The 18,869-nt window shown below is 43.3% G+C and overlaps 1 protein-coding gene across 1 annotated transcript in view; it reads right to left on the reverse strand.

Moving 5' to 3' along the window:
- Nucleotides 1-377: 377 nt before the first annotated feature.
- Nucleotides 378-18,869, reverse strand: part of DOK6 (docking protein 6) — a 391,087-nt gene continuing 372,595 nt past the window's right edge. Inside the window, exon 8 of the mRNA XM_052660529.1 lies at nucleotides 378-517. Within this exon, the coding sequence (XP_052516489.1) occupies nucleotides 378-517 (140 nt within the window). The remainder of the gene's footprint in view (nucleotides 518-18,869) is intronic.

The following is an 18,869-nucleotide window of genomic DNA, read 5'->3' on the forward strand; positions in this document are numbered from 1 at the left end:
GCCCAGAGTAATAATGCCAGGGGTAATGCCCTCACCCAGGTCCGGTCCAGTCCAGCTTGGCAACTTCTCACCCTGCCCAGGTTTCTGCTGCTGTCAGACCCAAAGAATTTTATTTAAATGACTGTTCAGACGATTTGAATTCTATTTTTGTGAAACACCGACTCCCCCCTCCCCCCATCCCAAGAAACTCAATAAATAAAGGACTTAGCCACAGAATCAAGGAAGCAGAACTCCAGTTTTGAACCTTCTACGGGGACTGGGGCCAGACCCGACCCAGGTCAATGTTCCCTGCAGTTGGTCCTCAGAGGGCGCATGCCCCGCAGGCAGGCAGGCGGTCCGGACAGACGGTCTCTCTGGTCTCAGCCTTGCCCTGGGTGTCACTGGATGAGGCTGGAGCTGTAGCTGAAGCCGTAGCTGCTGGAGCGCGATAGGGCCGGCTGCGTCTCCTCGCTCTGCTCCGAGGCATAGCTGGGGAAGGTCTGCGCACGTGACATCTTCGAGGGCCCGAAACCGTGACCTGGAGGGGCACAGAAGGAGAGCTGTTACGGGGGGGCTTGCTCAGTACCGGGGGCTGGCTCCGAAGGGCACCGGGTGAGGGGGCAGTGAGCGCCCAGCGGCTGGTTCCTGGGGGGTGGCTAGGATGTCTTCAGGGCCCAGTTTTGGACCCGGGTGGTGTCAGAAATTCTGGATGCCGGAGAGCTAGGGAGAACTTTCTAGGGATCTCAGACTTCTACTGTCCTTCAGTCTCTGGAACAAAAGCACAAAATCTCCCTCCACGACCAAAAGCTGCTTTTGGTGGAGAATCTGTAAACGTCTTCTTTTCTTTGATGGTCCCTTTTCAGCATACAGGAACGAATGACACACTCCTTAAAACCTTTTTGAGCAGCCAACTTCATTTTATCCTAACCAGTGTCAATTATCAGGAAAAAATATACAGGGGGATAGCGTTTCAGGAGCCCAGGTTTGTGAGTAAAGGCACCCACTTCATGATGCGGTTATTAACCCAATTAGAGTGGTCTAAAAGCTAATTCTTACGGACAATTTATTAAAAAAAAATTCTATCTACGATTTTATAGCATAGATGTACCCCTGCGGTGAGAACTTTAACGCAAAATCCAAAGGTGATTACTGGAAAACTAATGGCACCCCACTCCAGTACTCTTGCCTGGGAAATCCCATGGATGAAGGAGCCTGGTAGGCTGCAGTCCATGGGGTCGCTGAGTCGGATAGCACTGAGCGACTTCACTTTCACTTTTCACTTTCATGCATTGGAGAAGGAAATGGCAAGCCACTCCAGTGTTCTTGCCTGGAGAATCTCAGGGACGGGGGAGCCTGGTGGGCTGCCGTCTCTGGGGTCGCACAGAGTCGGACATGACTGAAGCGACTTAGCAGCAGCAGCAGCAGTGGAATGCTAACATCAGGAGAAAGGATGCATTCTCGGGCCTCACGTGGACTTCCCAGGTGTCTGTTCTAAATGAATCAGGATTGTTCTTCGCACATGAGGACGAGTATCTGATGGATGAGCTCAGTGCAGAGAGAAGATGGAATAGATGTGGTGTGCTGTGCTCTCGGACCATCTGCGTCACGCAAAGCAAGAAACGTACTGAGTCTGGTTGATACGTTTTCTGGTCTCTGTGGTGAGAAACCCAGGGAAGACGGTCTGCTAACACAGAAAGAGCAAACTCGGCTCCCTTTACAAGCTTACACGCTTAAAGCCGGTCTCATCATCTTCGGGTGTGTCTGACCACTCAGAACCCTATCCTTGTTGAGATCTGGGGAGGAAATGCAGATACATCGGGTAATAATAAAAAGCTAATTAAAGTGGTAGAATCTCCTAACATTAAGAAAAATCGTGAGAACGGAGCCTTCTGTTCGAGATAAATACCCTTTTAGGGGCACTGTTAGCCCGGTTCTCTGGGTGAGCCTCAGAGCAGGGCAGGGCGGAGAGGGCCCCACCGCCCCTGCCAGCCTGCGCATCCCCCGGCCTCCAGAACTTCGCACTCCCTCTCCTCCCTCTCCGGGTCCAGAAACCCCGTCTCCTCTCTCTGCTCCTTCAGGCCTGAGGGTGGCGGGCTGCCTTGCTCCTGCCTGTCGCTCACGTGTCCTCATCAGCTCAGTACCTGGATCCACAGCTCATCCAAACCTCAGCTGAACGTGTCTTCTTTTTCCTGTTGGACCATGAAGATGCTGTGAGGAAAGGGAAGCTGGGTGTTGGGGGGAAGATGGAGCCACCAGAGGCGAGGTCAGGAGTGGGGTCTGGGGAGCTGGCCCCGCGTGACCGGCTGTAACTGACTTTGAGAGACTACTGGTATCTGGGTTTGTCCGTTCCCTTCTCTGCACGGTCTGTATGACAGCAGTGGTATAATAGGGCTTTCTGAGTCTGAAATCAGTGTGTATCAATTAAATTCATACATGTAAAATGCATTCTCCCTGGTGGCTCAGTGGTAAAGGGTCTGCCTGCCAATGTAGGAGATGTAGGTTCGATCCCTGGGATGGGAAGACCCCCCTGGAGAAGGAGTTGGCAGCCCACTCCAGGATACTTGCCTAGAGAATCCCATGGACAGAGGAGCCTGGTGGGCTCCCGTCCATAGGGCCACAGAGTCAGGCATGACTTAGTGACTAGACAATAAGAAGCCTGTCATCCTAGCAAGAGACAGATGCTGTGAGGGCCCTCCTCCAGTAGGGCCGCCACAGGGGCAGTCAGTGAAGACTTCCCTAAGGAGGTGGCCTTTTTACATGGTGCTTGTATGACAGGGTTAGGATACACTGACCTGATACTGGAAACTTCACTTAAAATTTTACAGTTTGCTTCCTTATCTCACCATTGACTTGCTGGATGATAATTCATAGTTCTTATAGGAGGAGAGACTGGCATTCATGAGCAAAAACCAGTTGGAAGTCCTAATGTTGAGACCGTGTTACTGGCCTTGGTTTTACCTTGTTACTTAAAGAAAAATAAAAAGAAATATCTGAAAGAGAGCAATGTGAGAGCACACTTTGTTCTTGTACTTGTGGCCTGAAGGCTAAGGTTGGAGCTGTGAAGATAGAAGCGTCTTTGCCCACGCACACAGGTTTCGACCCTGGAATCTTGGTGTAAAACTTCAGTCATTTAAGTAACATTTGCCAAGCAGCTACTAAAACAGTTCAAGATTCCACAGGGAAGACAAAGTAGTGGAAACCATGGTCCCTGCGTATCTGGGGTCCACAAGCTGCTTTGGGACACTCATTAGACAGGGACAGGCAGCAGCAGACATCCAGTGCAGGGTCTGTGCAGGCAGTGTGGTCTGGGAGCAAAGCAGGATGCCAGCGTGGCCCATGGGCTTGGTTCCAGGGCTGCACACGTCAGTCCAGCCATCACAGTGACCCCTGCTCCAGACTGTGCAGACCCGCCATGCCCTCAACGGAAACAGCCCTGAGTTCAAATCCAGCCCTACTGTCCCTTTTTGAGCCTCATTTTCTTGCACAGACAGGACACATTTTCCTAAGGTTTTTTTTTTTTTTTTTTGGGTCACGCTGCATGGCATGTGCAATCTTAGTTCCCCAACCAGGGATCGAACCCCAACCCTTGCCCCCTGTAGTGGAAGCACAGAGTCTTAACCACTGGACCACGGGGGAAGTCCCTTTCCTAAGGCATTTTGAGGGTTAAACAAAACAACAGGTAGCACAATGGGAAAAGAATCTGCCTGCAATGCAGGAGACCCAGGTTAGATCCCTGGGTCAGGACAATCCCCTGGAGGAGGAAATGGCAACCCACTCCAGTATTCTTGCCTGGAAAATTCTATGGACAGAGGAGCCTGGCAGGGGTCATGGGATTGCAAAGAGTTGGACATGACTGAACACACACACATACTTTCAAACAAAACAACATACAGGAAGCCACTTGGGGTGGTAGGTGCCTAATAAATGTTAGTTTTCCCCCTTCTTTCTACACTGAATGTGTCCACACTCTTGTCTGACTTCCTATTCAGTGTCTATACTTTCTGCATCATCGCTGTGTGCCGTCCTCATTATGACAGGCTTTAAATATTGTTCTCATTCAGTCATCTTGAAGATTTCATCATCTCCTCTACAAAGAGTTTCTAGTCTAATTGGAAATGAAATGGTGAATTTTTCTTACCTCAGTCATGTCTTTACAGTTGATAACTGATGCTATTTAATACTTATCACAAAAATAATATACCTCAATCTGAGCTGAACTTATGCTTAATAAATGCTGTTTGATTTTGGCAACAATGAGTATGGGAAGAAAAGAGAGAAATAATTAATGATTTTCTCAACATTCGTTTGAATTCTGCCCCTAGGCACTGTTGATGAAAACAAAACAAAAAACAGAAATCAACTTTGTGGCTTAAAAACTTGCTGGAATAGACCTGTTCACTCCACTCAACAGAGACTCTATTTCAGTTCTTCCTAAACTTCCCCTCCGGTGCCTTGCGCTCAGTCGTGTCTGACTCTGTGCGGCCCCACGGACTGCAGCCCGCCAGCCTCCAGGCAAGAACACTGGAGTGGGTTGCCGTGCCCTCCTCCAGGGAATCAGGGACTATTATTTTCTTGACTTTTTCTCTGGGAGGTATTTGTACTTGCTAATGAAATTCTTTAATTTGCTTTAAGATTATATAAAATGATTAAACATAACGTGTAATTTTTCATCTTCAATTATCAAAAAAAGGAAAAATTTAAAGGTTCATGCCATCATGTTTCTGATATAAATTGTCAATTTGCATCACACTAATTTACATTCCCACCTAGAGGGTATTAAAATACTTTTTATCCTAATGTTAGATAGATCTGGATTATTAGATTAAAAAATTCTGCCAACTTGAAGGATAAAACATTGCATCTTATTTAATTTCTTTTTGCTACAATTAAGTGTTTAACTTTTGTAGTCAAGTGTTTGTGGTTTCTGGTTTTGTGTCTTGAAATAAGTCTTTCTTTATCACATTATTAAAATATTTTCTTACAAGTTGTTTTCACATTTTCATAAATTTCCTCTACTATCTTCAGCTTTTTAATTCATGGTAAATCTCTCTCGGTTCATGCCCTGAGGATCCTGTGTTGCGCGATGGTTGATCGTGTTAGCTCTGACGGAAGGGGACACGGGTTTGGGTTCTCACTCTGTCCCTTGACTCTTCTGTCCCTCAAGCGTATAATGGCAGTTGTAATAGTCTGTCAATAGGATCATGTGTTAAATGTGCTAATTCATGAGAGCACAGTCTCATAATGTATTCCATTCGTGTGTGTGTCACACAGGATTACCACTGAGAGCAGGGTATACTGTACACACACGCAGCCCACCAGCTCAGTCTTCACAGCCGGCTACTGGGGAGAAGCAAAGCGTTTTCAGTAACACCTCTCATTGATCCTTTGTTATGAGGTTCATGAGTCTCAGTGTGAGTATTTTTCCGAAGGCGTCATGAGGGTTTTTTTTCAATCAAGGAACAAAGGTGTCTAATTTCTGGGAAATACTTCTGAATTATTATTATAATTTTTGTTGATTATTTCCCTCCCACCATTTTTCTCTGCCCTCTCTCCCACCTTTGTTCTTTTTCTAACCTTCTATTATGTATACGTTCTAGGGCTGTTCTAACAATTTTCCAGTCTTTTCCATCTTCACTCTCTTTTTTGCTGCTTTATTTTGTGGATTTGAGGTTTACTTTACCTTCCAAGCTTACTAAATTATAAAAAAGATTCTGCTACTCTAATTTTAATTTGAAAAACCTTTCTTTTCCCTTTGTCCTTCCCTGCTTTGTTCTCCTTTCTTTAATATACATTCATATATTTTGTTATTCGTAATGACACTTTCATCCCCAAAATGATGGACCTGTTTGGCTTATTTCATAAGTAGATATTTAAATATTCTTTTTTTTTTTTTTTTTAGGTTCTCAGCCTTTTAATGCATTTAGCATCTGAGGGACGTAGACTTCTCTGAAGATTTTGGGAACCAAAACACTTGGATTCTAGAGGCTTGCGCTAATGGTTATCTCACAGACACTCCCTCTGTCTCTCCCTCTGTCTCTGAGAAGCACACGGCTGTTCATTTCTTGACAGAGAGCTCCCGGGACTTGGATGTTTGCGATGGATGCCCTTTATGTTTGGAATCCCTTCCTTCCCTCATTGGCAGAATCCAAATCTCTGGGTCTTCCACAGCTCATCTCTTTAAAGATTAGAAAATTTTGAATGGAAAAATGCATATTATTTAATTCTATGTAGTACCCTCCTCTAGTTATGAAAAACTGATGAGTTAGCAGCCACATTCTCATGCTGGGAAAAGAAAAATCAAACACAATATCCTTCTAATACTTTAATTTGCTTTAAAGATGGTTTAATTTGATTCATACAGAATTATATTTTTTAATACCCATTTCATAAATTTTCTAGACCAAAAATAGTCTTCTATTATTTTGGTTGATGTACCATTTATTTATTCCTGTTGCATACATTTCATTTCTCTTGTATTCTAATTACCTACTGGGATCTAATTTTATACAGCTGTGATATTAATTTTCTATAACTGTAAAATTTAGTTGAACTCTGTCAGTGGATTGCATTTGAGTAGCTGTGGAATTTGTAAGCAATCTGTGGCAGCTAATAAAATGGTAAATATTAACATGGGATAAATCAAAGTTGAAACAGTAGAGAATATGTGAAAAAAGTTATTAATGGTGCTCAAAAAGAGGAATGGGACAATATTATAAAAATAAAAGTAGATATATTTAATTTTTGAGCTATAAATTTTTCATTGCTATTTTCAAGAGTTTACATATAAATTTTTTAATATAATGTTAATATAAATTTGTTTAGTTGCTAAGTTGTATCCAACTCTTTTATGACCCCATGAACTGTAGCTTGCCAGGCTCCTCTGTCCATGGGATTTCTCAGGCAAGAATATTGGAGTGGGATGCCATTTCCTTCTCCATTAATATAAATGAGGTACATATTGATACACCTTTTTCCCATTTTGAATGTATTTATAGAAAGTTTTAGCAATCAAAGAACTATTAAGAATCATGAAGTAGGGTGTGCCCAGTTCAAGCTGAGATCGGCAGAACTAGTATCTGAAGCATTTTGACAAATTTACTACCTAGTCACATTAATTGCCTGCAAAGTGATTACAAGAATACATATCAGTTGATCATCCTTAAGATGACATCTTAAGGAGAAGATGGAGAATTTCATTTGCTGTAATTCTTCTCTAAAGATTTTAAATGCATAGAAACACTTTTCCAAGAGAGTGAGGCTTTCCTATATAGTATATGAGATTTATTATGAGAGTTATAAATAATAGATTTGATTTACAACAGAAATAGAAAAAACTGAATGTCACATACATTTACACAGGAGGAAGTTTGCAAAGAAAAAAAAAAGTAAATTGAGGGAGATAAACAAGTTGATTGAAAATTTGCTGCCAGGTTTTCATATAACGTGGTGCAGTTTTATTCTGCAGTGGATACAATGAGCTTGCATTTAGTCTGAGGACTCTGAGATGAGTTTGAGGATGTGTGTCCAGAAACCTGCTTAGCACTCAACACATCTGATTTCTCATCTCATCCTATGAAGAAATTTGCCTTGAACTTCTCCTTCTAGTAAGGATTAGGTTGATTTTTCAGAGATCTGGGAAACATTCTGATAACCACAAACAAACCTATGTCTTCTTAGGTTTTCTAAAAATACTTATTTGACAGCGTTGGGGTCTTAGTTGTGGGCCCTTAGTTGCCTGACTAGGGACTGAACCCACAGCCCCTCTATTGGAAGGTGGATTCTTAGTCACCAGACTACCAGGGATGTCTCTGTCTTCTTAGATTTGTAAACGTTTTGTTTGTCTGCATAAGACCACAGTACCCAAACAGTCATGGCTTTCAGACTCTGTATCTCATCATTAGGAATCAGGCCCTCCTGATGCTCATGATGAAAGATAAAGCTCTGGATGGTGAGTTGTAGCAGGTGAGATGGAAGCATGGAGAGGGCACACCCCGGGGAGTCTGTTACATCTTATGAAGCCGACTGGATTTTTTTTCTAATGGATGAGGAAGAGTTTTGAATGATTTAAAGATGAGTGATTGGATCAGAGTTGCTGGCTTACTCAATGAGACTACAGAGGAGCTGTTGGCAATCCTTTCCCATCACACAACTGAGAGATAAAATTCAGCCCCAGAGAGAACAATTTCTCAGAGAAGGTGTTTCGAAGGTAGAAAGAAGCCTCTGATTTTATGTACATTTCCTTAGGTTTACTTATCATTCTTCCTTATTATCTCCAGCTAATCAGCATTCCTCCAAGTCCAATAACAGAGATGAAAACTGCTGGTATCAACTTGCACAAGAATGAGGCCAAAATGAGTGGGTGTAGTGAGAAGTGAGGATGTTTATTCTTGCTGAGAAAGACTTATGAGTACCTCTCAGTATAATTATATTCAATATTTTAAGTTTCCTCATGTAGTCAATAAACTGTGAGGATTTCAGAACCTGGAAATCTGAAGCCTAGAGTTTCTGGTTAGTAGTGCTTCCTGGTAGGTTGATATTGCAGTGATTCCTCTAGTTGCTTTGAAAATAGCCAGATAAATAGAGAATAGGATATCTGCGATTCATGAAAATGGAGTTAGGGAGTATAGAGCAAAGGAGGTGATGTGGACATTTCTTTTATGAAAAAGTACTGCCAAAATTCCAAAGTACTTTTCCAGGCAGGCTGAAAAATTGTTGGTATGCATTTTACCATCAGTGTAGCCAGCAGACAGCAATGAAAGCCGTCTTAATCCCAGTTAGTTTTTAATTTAAAAAAATTAATTTTATTGTGTTTTTTGGCTGTGTTGAGTCTTTGTTGCTGTGCAGGTATTCTCTGTTTAGGGTGAGCGGGGGCTACTCCCTCGTCGCGGGCCACACGCTCCTCCTGTGATACTCGTTGCAGGGCACTGGCCCTTGGGCGGACGGTCTTCAGTAGCTGTGGCTCCGAGGCTCGGTAGCTGTGGCGCATGGGCTCAGTTGCCCCGGAACTTGGGATCTTCCCGGACCAAGGAGCAAACCCACGTCCCCTGCACTGGCAGGTGGATTCCCAACCACTGGACCACCAGGCAAGCCCTTTTAATTTTTAATTAGTTATCTTTATGTTAGCTCTGTGAGAGATTGAAATGTATTTTCGTCAGTTATTTTTTTTAACAGTAGTACTCATGTCAAAAGGCTGAACGATGTTTGTGGAATTATTGCCATTGTATAATGTCACATTGCCTGTAGTCATATCACTGAAAACAGGCTAGGGCAGGGAAGGGTTGGGAGCACAGCCACTGAGGCTGGTACTGGCCTCACCGGTGACCTCGGGTCGGATACGATTGGACATTAAGTAGCTGAGTGCTCGGGTCACGATATTACTGCTCATTAATATGGAGCACTAACTGTGTCCCAGGAAGTGGCAGAGGTTTCACTTGCATTGATTGACTTAATCCACCTGGTAGCCCTGCAGGACTGGCCCTCTTGCCCTCTCTCCTGGGCACACAGACACCAAGGTTGGAGTCCAGGCTGCTGGCTCTAAACACTTCAGTGACCCCAGAAAATTGTCTACCCTACAGTTAGCACAACAACCAGAGAAAGAGGCATGATTTTGAAAACAAAAACATATTTTAGAGGCAAGGGAGCAAGCAGGCCTCATGCCTTTTTTTTTCTTTTAATTCCCCTCAGTTATATTCATTTTCTAAAGAGCACAGGATAATCTGAATTACTTATATTTCATATTTCTTGATAATAAGAATATGGAGATTCACTGTTTTTTTCCCCCAAAGGTCTATATTTCTTTATGTTTTACTTCAATTTTATAATTGTGAAACTCAGAAATGTTAGTTTTTATCTTTTTCTAATATTTAACAATCACTTACTAAAATAGCCTCAATGGTAGAGAATCTGCCTGCCATGCAATCGAGATGCAGGTTGATTCCTGGGTCAGGAAGATCCTCTAGAGAAGGAAATGGTAACCTACTTCAGCGTCCTTGCCTGGAAAATCCCATGGACAGAGGAGCCTGACAGACTATAGTCCATGGGGTTGCAAAGAGTTGGACATGACTGAAGTGACTCAGTAGCAGTAGCAGCTTCTAGAAATAGGATGCTAAATCCTATAAAATTATCAGTAACCCCTTTAGATTGATCTTAGATTATGTCCAAAATGGTGAATTGGCCATTGTTACCAAATTCACTCATTTTCACTACTGCTGTGGAACATAATATTTTAATGAAAACCATTTATGTTTACATAATTAATAACATTAACAGTATAAATTGATAAATCATGTAAAAATTAAAATTTGTAATTAAGTCTGAGACAGAACAGCTTTATGGTTGCTCAAGTCTTCATGCCTCTATATAAGCCTATTCTAATTCTTATCAACTTCGAAAAACTTCTAGTTCTGGGAAATTTGGCCGGCTCTTTAAGGAAACATACTAGTTTATATTATTTCCTATGTGATATATAAAAATAAATTGCAAAGACCTTGAAAAGAAGTGAAAAAATAAGCATTAAAGATCATTAGAAAGAAATTTAGGAAAATAGTTCAAATTGGGAGATTTTTCTAAGTACAAAAGCAATTGAAGTTAAAATACAGAATCATTTGTCACTGTTTGACACCAAGTCTAAAAGGATGAAATTTTGAGTTTAACCCCCCTGAAGCTGGACAGCATTCAGTTCTTTGAAGCCTCAATTTTAATGACTTTCCCAGGAAAGCATTCATTAGCTATCATTTATGTGTCAGAAAACATTTCAGCTGGGTTGATTCACTGAGGAGTCCTGATAGTGGTGGTGAGGGGCCTTGAAGTGGTCATAACACTATTTTTGTTAACAAATTTATAGGAAGTTACTTTTTTACCTAAGACAAGGCTGCCCAATGTGAGTACATTGTCTACTTTCTTTACTTTGGATGGATATATAAGTATAAATATATATGGGCTTCCCTAGTTTTGGTAGTGGCAAAGAATCTGACTGCCAGTGCAGAAGATTCAAGAGACATGGGTTCAATCCCTGGGTTGGAAAGATCCCCTGAAGGAGGGCATGGCAACCCACTCCAATATTCTTGCCTGGGAAATCCCATGGACAGAGGAGCCTGGTGGGTTACAGTCCATTAGGCCACAAAGAGTCAGACAAGACTGAGCAACTGAGCCCATACACACATAAATATATATTTGTGTATATATATATATATTTATTTATTTCAGGCTAGTAATACTGTCATCTGACGATTGCAACTTTGGGTCCTAAGTCATGTGTATTTTTAAAACAGCATATTTTTTTGATAGACAACTCATTCCAAACATGAATCCAATGAAATGATAATGAAAGAATCAATGAAGATGCGTGTAGCAACTAAGACAAAGAACAGGTATCTAGTGGGAGCTGGAAACACGGAATCATAGACAAGGGACCAGGAGGATGCTGAACAAAGAGAAAGGAGAGCATTTCCGTTTGACACCTTGAATTCCATGCAGTATTGTATGAGTTCGGCCACAGCAAATAGGCCCTCCTGTTTCCTTCCATCAGGAGGAGATTAGAAATTGTCATTCTTAGAAAGAAAATGAAGCCGAGAAGTTCAGCTGCGTAAGAAACATATTCCTCTCAGCCTGGGAGACGGGAGCTGGGACCTTGAGAACTGCTGCTTTGGGCAGAGCAGCAGCCTTTCCTTGGTTTACACCTCGAGCAGAGTTACTGGACAGCAGTGAAAATGGTTTCGGCAGGCTTAGAAACACGACTGAGATGGCAGAGTACTACTCCTTTTAGAAACTCTGAGGAGAAACTGGATGGGGCACACAGGAACGTTAAATAATTCGGGGTGTGATAGACTTGAGTTCAGCATCCTGGCTGTCAGTGAAGCCTGAGGTTCCTCTCTGTCTGTGGGATGAGAAGGGGCCTAGAAACCCCCCAGAGCCTTGAAGCAGAAGTGAGACAGTAACTAAACCAGCACAGGGGGCGGATCCCCGCATGGTGCGCTAATGCCTTCATTTCTGCTTCCCTTTTATTTGCAATGTGTTTCTAGATATTGTTGAATTGACTAAACGAGGTGCTGATACACTGAAGAGATAATTTTTTTTTCTAAAAATGGAGGAGGGAAAAGTGAGTTGCTTTGGGGGTTCTTGTTTGGAAAAGCCTGACAGCTGGAGGTCTGATGGCTGCAAGTTTTCTGTCACCTATGGACAAAGAATGGAGGGGGGTTCATGTTTGGGAACACATGTAAGAATTAAAGATTTTAAAATTAAAAAAAAATAAAATGAATCACAAAAAAAATTAAAAAAATAAAGTTCACAATCTTCTATAAAAGAAAAAAAAAAAAAGAAAAAAAAATGAAGAAAACGTTCATGCCTCTTCATCTTGGCATTGGTCGCTGAAACAGGAGAGCGTGGCCAGGAGACAAAAGCTTGTCTGGTACTGAGAAGGGGTGTTTCAACACTGAACACAGGATTCTTGCCTAATTTCCTGTCCTCCTGGACTTGCTGTTTTGGTGAGCAGCACCCATCAACACGACAGCCCGGGTCAGCGAGCTGCGGCCGGTCTGGTCTGAGGGCTCTGCCATCATCAGCCACTGAATCCTGCAGTTTCTTCCTCCCCGAAGCCTCGTGAATCCACGTGCTTTCTTCGTGCTCACTCCCTTCACCCTAAATTTCCCACCAGGTTTATGGCTGCAGCCGCCCAGCTGGTCTTCCTGACAGCAGTGTCTCCCTTCTCGGATCTGTTCTTTGTGGGGGTGACTGTGAGCATCAGGGCGTCCCTCCCCTCCACACCGGTCCAGGATAAAAGCAGACTCGCCTGCACAGCACCTATGTATGCAGGGTCCTCAGTGCTGGTGACACGGGTGTGATTAGAGGACTCTTGACTCAACCCGCACGTGCAAAATCCATCAGTTCCACCCCTTTCCAGTAAAACTCCTCGTAAAAAACATTGTTTCGTTTATAAATAAGCTCTAGACTTCCTCTAGGGCTTCCTTTTCAGGGAGGGGGATGTATTTCCCTTTTATTGATTTATTTAAATTAATTTTTACGGGCGTGTAGTTGGGATGAGGATGGGAGAGCAGGCGTGGAGGTGGAGATTGGGAAAAGATGAAGCTGGAGAAGTGAGCGTGGCTCAAATTGCGTGAATATATGTGGAACGCAGGGCTTTCTTTTAACCAGACTATTAACCCTCAGACTCTCTCATATATAACATATGTTTATAAACATGTCGGAACTTCCCCTGATGACTCTCTGATTTCAGCCGTGCTCTACCCCACCTCGGCTCCCCCAGCCCCTTTCGAAAGGACACGCAGTTCCCCAGGAAGGCAGTTCCCTGCCCTGTGGCCTGGGCTCCTTCCCCCCGCGGCAGTGTGCCCCCTCGCCCTCCTTTGCACCCACTCTTTCAAACTGGTTCCTGTTTTTCTTAAAGAATTCACATAGGATGCCTCAGAGAGTTCCGCACACCATCTCGCCTGGCCTGATCCTGAGCCGCTACATGGCACTCTTACCCTCTCCTGTGTATCCAGCTCACCTCTTAACTCTTTGCCTTCGTATCTCCTCTGTGAGCTTAAATGTGAGGAAAGAAGGTCTATTTACCTTTGTGTCTGTGGAGCCTTGTGAAAGGCCAGGCTCACAGAGGGCACTCAGTAAATGTTAATGCATAAAACTGTGAGAAATGCTTGCAGCAGCTCTATGCAGAGAAGGTAGACTCATGTCTCATGGATCTCCTTGCACATGTTTGGTGGTCAGTAATTACTTTGTTGAATCAGAATAATTGAACGATATGGCCTGGTTCTGGCCAACAGGGAAATGATAATCCTTTTAAAAATGAGAATTTTAATAATAGTGTAAGACTATATATGATTGTCAAATGTATGCCATAGGTGTATAGGAGAATGAGGAAATGATTATTTTTAGCTGCCTCATAATATACTGATCTCAACAAATGTACCAGTTTAAAAGGTTTTTCACAATCTAAACAGATGTGAGTTGAATGGAAAAATGAGGAAAGTGAGAGTTTGCTGGTAGACAGCCCTGCCTGAGCCTCCCTCCCCTCTGCGTGTTTTGTGAGCAAAGGCAGGGAGGGCCCTTGTTCTGAAAGATGGAACAAGCATCTCCCTCTAGAGAAGAGGGGAGATTATGTCCCTCACAGTAAGGATGTCTCCCTCTGGGACAAAGTGTGGGCTGGATCATAAAATATGAGGGTTCCCTATGCTGTGATTCCTTTCCTGTAACACAACCTTCTTCATATGTGGGTGTCACCTGGCCCTCTCTGCACCTCCCTGTGAGAAATGGGACTCAGGAACCCGACAGAAATGCTGGTGCACTGGCTAATACTATTGCTCTGAGTAATAAAGCTTCCTGGGTCTCTGATCCAGGCATCCCTCCTCTTCTGCTGGCATCCATGAAACTGCGGCAGGCCGACTGGCTAGCTGGTACAGGGCGTGAAATCTTAGACCCTCACAGTTCTTGACAGTGTTAATACACAGTGATGCTTAATGCTTTTTTACCATAAGGGTGGGCTTCCCTGGTGGCTTATATAGTAAAGAATCTGCCTGCAATGTGGGAGACCTGGGTTCGATCCCTGGGTTGGGAAGATCCCCTGGAGGAGGACATGGCAACCCACTCCAGTGCTCTTGCCTGGAGAATCCCAGGGACAGAGGAGCCCGGCGGGTTACAGTCCACGGGGTCACAAAGAGTTGGGCATGACTGGGCGACTAAGCAGAGCACGGCATAAGGGCAGTGACTCCCAGTTTCTGTTGGATTTTCACATTGACTTATTATTTAGTAAGACTTTGCTAAGCTTCAGTGAAATTCTTCCTTTTGTGAAATCATCATGGCTTTATGAAATAATTTCATGATAGTGACCAGCAGCACAGTTTCAGAGAGAGAGCTGAATAACTCCTTGATATGTGAGAGAGAGAGAAAGAAAGAATATGGATATGTTGGAATTCTTACTGGAGAACAGAAAATTAGGTGAGTGGTTCTCTTACCACTCAAATGCATGGGGAAGAAATAATTATTAATGGAAATTAATTTCCAATAAAGGTAGTCCAGTCATCTAAGAAGAATTATCCAAACTGTTTCTTATAAGGCACATAGATTTTTGTTGCTGCTACTGCTTTGATGAGGGGAATCTCTTTTTCAGATATTTTTTTAAACAATAGCATGCTCTCAATGTAAAAATAAAATGGGGGATAAAAATCAGAGTGCTTATTTGATTTTCCCAGTGAAAAAAGAAACACTTGTTTTAGGACAAACACAAAGCAGAGAAAATGAATGATTCCTCCAGTTTTAGAATGAAGCTTTTATCTTGTTAGAGTCGTTGTTAAGAACAGCGAAAAGCAAGTTTAAATTCTGAATATGGAAAATTGTTCTCGAAGATTTTCTGCCCTTTAAAATTGCTCTGAGAGATGATTGCTACACCACAATAGGGAGCTTTAAAGATAGAAAATAAAGAGATTACAGGGTAAATAGCCTGCAAGCTGTGATGGTTAACATTCAGGGGATGAGTCACTGGTGAATATATCACTTATCAGAGTTCTTTGGTGAATATAGTTTCCTTTGTTTCCTTGACGGACAGTTAAACTGAACTGAGAAGATGCAGTCAATGTATTTTAGAATGTCCTGTTAACCACTGTCAGAATGTGGAGCGGACAGAAGAGAAACGTGGCCCACACAGGAAGCATGGTGCAGGGGCTGTGAGAAGCTGGTTGACAATCAGACAGCTCTGCCTATTGATAACTTTCAGTTACCGCCGACTCGGTTCATTATTCTTGAGCATGTTAACCACTACGTGTCATTTTCACAGGATGGTTGACATGTGAGTTGATTGAAAAAATTTGATCCTATAATAAGTGAATGGTTGATGATTGTTATTCTGATATTCACAAACTTTTGAATGATTTTCCCTTTTGTTTAATAACAAAAGGTCCTGGCAGTGTTTATGTATTGCATCTGTATGTTTAAATTTAAATTTACCAGTTAAAGTTAGCATGGGCTTCCCTTGTGGCTCAGCTGGTAAAGAATCTGCCTGCAATGCAGGAGACTTAGGTTCAATCCCTGGGTTGGGAAGATCCCCTGGAGAAGGGAAAGGCTACCCACTCTAGTATTCCTGCCTGGAGAATTCCATGGACTGAATAGTCCATGGGGTCACAAAGAGTCAGACATGACTGAGCAACTTTCAAAGTCAGCACAACTTTAAATCTCTTGAGTAGAAAGAGATATGGTATAAAAACAGTAATCAGTGTGTGTTCAGTGGCTTGATCGTATCTGACTCTCTGTGACCCCGTGGACTGTAGCCCACCAGGCTCCTCCATCCACTCCTGGTGGTACCGCTGGACACCTGGGTGTACTTTTTAAGAATGTTTTTTGCTTCTGTAAATATAGGCAGACGTTCTCTGATACCAGTACCAATGACAGTAAAACCGAAACTCTTGTATGTGTGCAAAATGTTTCTTTTCGGTCTCTTTTCACGTTGTTTCATGAAGCCTGCCCGGTGGAGAACTACTTGTAGATGTCCTTGCGGTTGTGCCGCCGTGTCTGGCAGCCTTGCAGGGAGGGGGCGCCTGCAGGCTGGGTGGTCTTTGCTGAGTGTGAACTTGGCTGGGCCACAGCCCTGGTTTCAATCAAACACTAACTTAAGTGCTGCTCGGAGGAGTTTCGTAGGTGTGATTAGAGTCCACAGGGAGGGAGATGATCCCAGAGAATCTGGTGGAGCTGATTCCATCAGGCGAAAAGACCAGCACCGAGGGTTTCAGTCCTGCCTGTTAACAGCAGCTTCACATTTGATAGTCAATAAAAAAGTGATACTCACAAACTTTTGAATGATTTGCCTTTTTGTTTGACAACAGAAGGTCCTAGAAGTGTTTACATATTGCATCTATGTGTTTAAATTTAAATTTACCAGTTAAAGTAAGCACAACTTTAAATGTCTGGGTGGAGAGAAATATGATATAAAAATAGCAATCAATATATGCTCAGTTGCTATGTTGTGTCTGACTTTTTGTGACCCCTTGGACTGCAGTCTGCCAGGCTCCTCTGTCCATGGGATTTTGCCGGCAGGAATACTGGAGTGGGTTGCCATTTCCTTCTCCAGGGGATCTTCACATCCTAGAGTCCCTACCTGCTCTTCCTGAGGTTGTGGTCTGTGGGTCTGTTTTAAAAGTAATTCTATTGTTTGTTTATTTTGGCTGTGCTGGGTCTTTGCTGCTGCAGGTGGGCTTTCTCTAGTTGTAGTGAGCGGGGCTGTTCATGGACCGGCGGCAGGATGCTCACTGTGCATGAGCTTGTGATGGTCAGGACGCTGGACTGAACTCAGCGGTTACAGGACTGTGGTGGACTGAACTGTGTCCCACTAGATTCACTGGTTGAAGCTCTAACCTTTAGTGTGACTGATTTGGAGAGAAAGCTTTTAGGATGTAAGTTAGTTGAATGAGCTCATAAGAGTGAGTCCTAATCAGATAGCACTGGTGACTTCATGAGAAGAGAAAGCAGTCTGTCTACACTCACTGAGGAAAGGTCATGGGAGTTCACAGCAAGAGAGCAGCCATCTACAAGCCAGGAAGAAAGCTCTCACCAAAATCTGACCCTGCCGATGCCCTGATGTTGGACTTCCTGTCTCCAGAAGTGTGAGAGAATCAGTTTCTCAGGTTTAACCACTCAGTCTACGGTATTTGGTTATGGCAGCATCAGTAAATTGTGGAGGGATTGATTTTAGGGCCAAACATCCTCAAGGACCATTTTCATTATTGCCTCATTTATTAAGAAGAAAACTGAAGCTTTTTCACTTAACAAAGAGCTAACACATCTGAACTGATCAGCAGTAGTGATCAGCGGTGATTGCTGACTGGCTACTGGAGGTGTACAAGGCGTTTCAGGAAAGAATAAGAAAGAAACAGAAAAGCTGGGCTCAGATTCAATGAATGAACACCTACTGTGCAGGAACCGTCAAAATGTAACACCATTAAAAGCTTAGTCTGCACGTCCTTCTGATGCTTGTCGAAGCTGTGGGTCTACTGTCTGGTAACGGGAACGTGCAAGGATTGTCTCCTCCATAAATAACATGTCGAATGCACAACGTTCTCCTTCGGGGTTTTCTTCAGGCTCAAGCTGGTGGACGCAGCTGTCACTTTTGCTGCAGTGGCCCTCCTGCAGCCCTCCCTGGGGCCTCTGCTGTGGCCCTGGCTGTCTCTTCCTCTCCGTGGTCCTCCTGGCCTAGCTTTCAAAGGTCAGGAACAATTCCTAAACCAGTGGCTCCAAAGACCTCCTCTACAGTGGACAAGCTCTCAGACCAAAGGCAGGATTTGCTGATCTGGATTTAAATCCTGTTTGCCTGTAACTGGAAGTCACTGAAAGTCCCCAGGTTTTGCATTTTTTAAGTGGGGGTAATATTTACCTTGTGGCTTAGGTTAAGTAGAAAGTGTTTTAAACAGAGTGACCCATGTGAGGGCTTCCCAGGTGGCATTAGTGATAAAGAATCCAGCTGCCAGTGCAGGAGACTTGGGTTTGGTCCCTGAGTTGGAAAGATCTCCTGGAGGAGGAAATGGCAATCCACTCCAGTATTCTTGCCTGGAGGATCCCATGGACAGAGGAGTCTGGTGGGCTACAGTCCATGGGGCTGCAGAGAGTCAGATGCAAATGAGCACATGCATAACCCATGAGAAGTTCTTTGCACAGCACTTACTCCTGTAAGTGCTGCAAACACATTAGCTGGTTATGTTTATGACCATGGAATAAGATACCCCAGAGCAACAGATCTCCAACTTTCCTGGTCATAAAACATCATCCGTTTACTGCAAATCTGCTTTAAGGCTGTGGAGTTAATTTGCTAATTTGCTCATGGGGAATGGGTCTAATTATTGTGATATGTGTGGCCACTGTGTATTATTATGCACAGTTCTTGTTTTTTGGAAGAGGTG

Source organism: Budorcas taxicolor, chromosome 22 (genome assembly GCF_023091745.1).
Source record: "Budorcas taxicolor isolate Tak-1 chromosome 22, Takin1.1, whole genome shotgun sequence".
Classification (NCBI taxonomy): Eukaryota; Metazoa; Chordata; class Mammalia; order Artiodactyla; family Bovidae; genus Budorcas; species Budorcas taxicolor.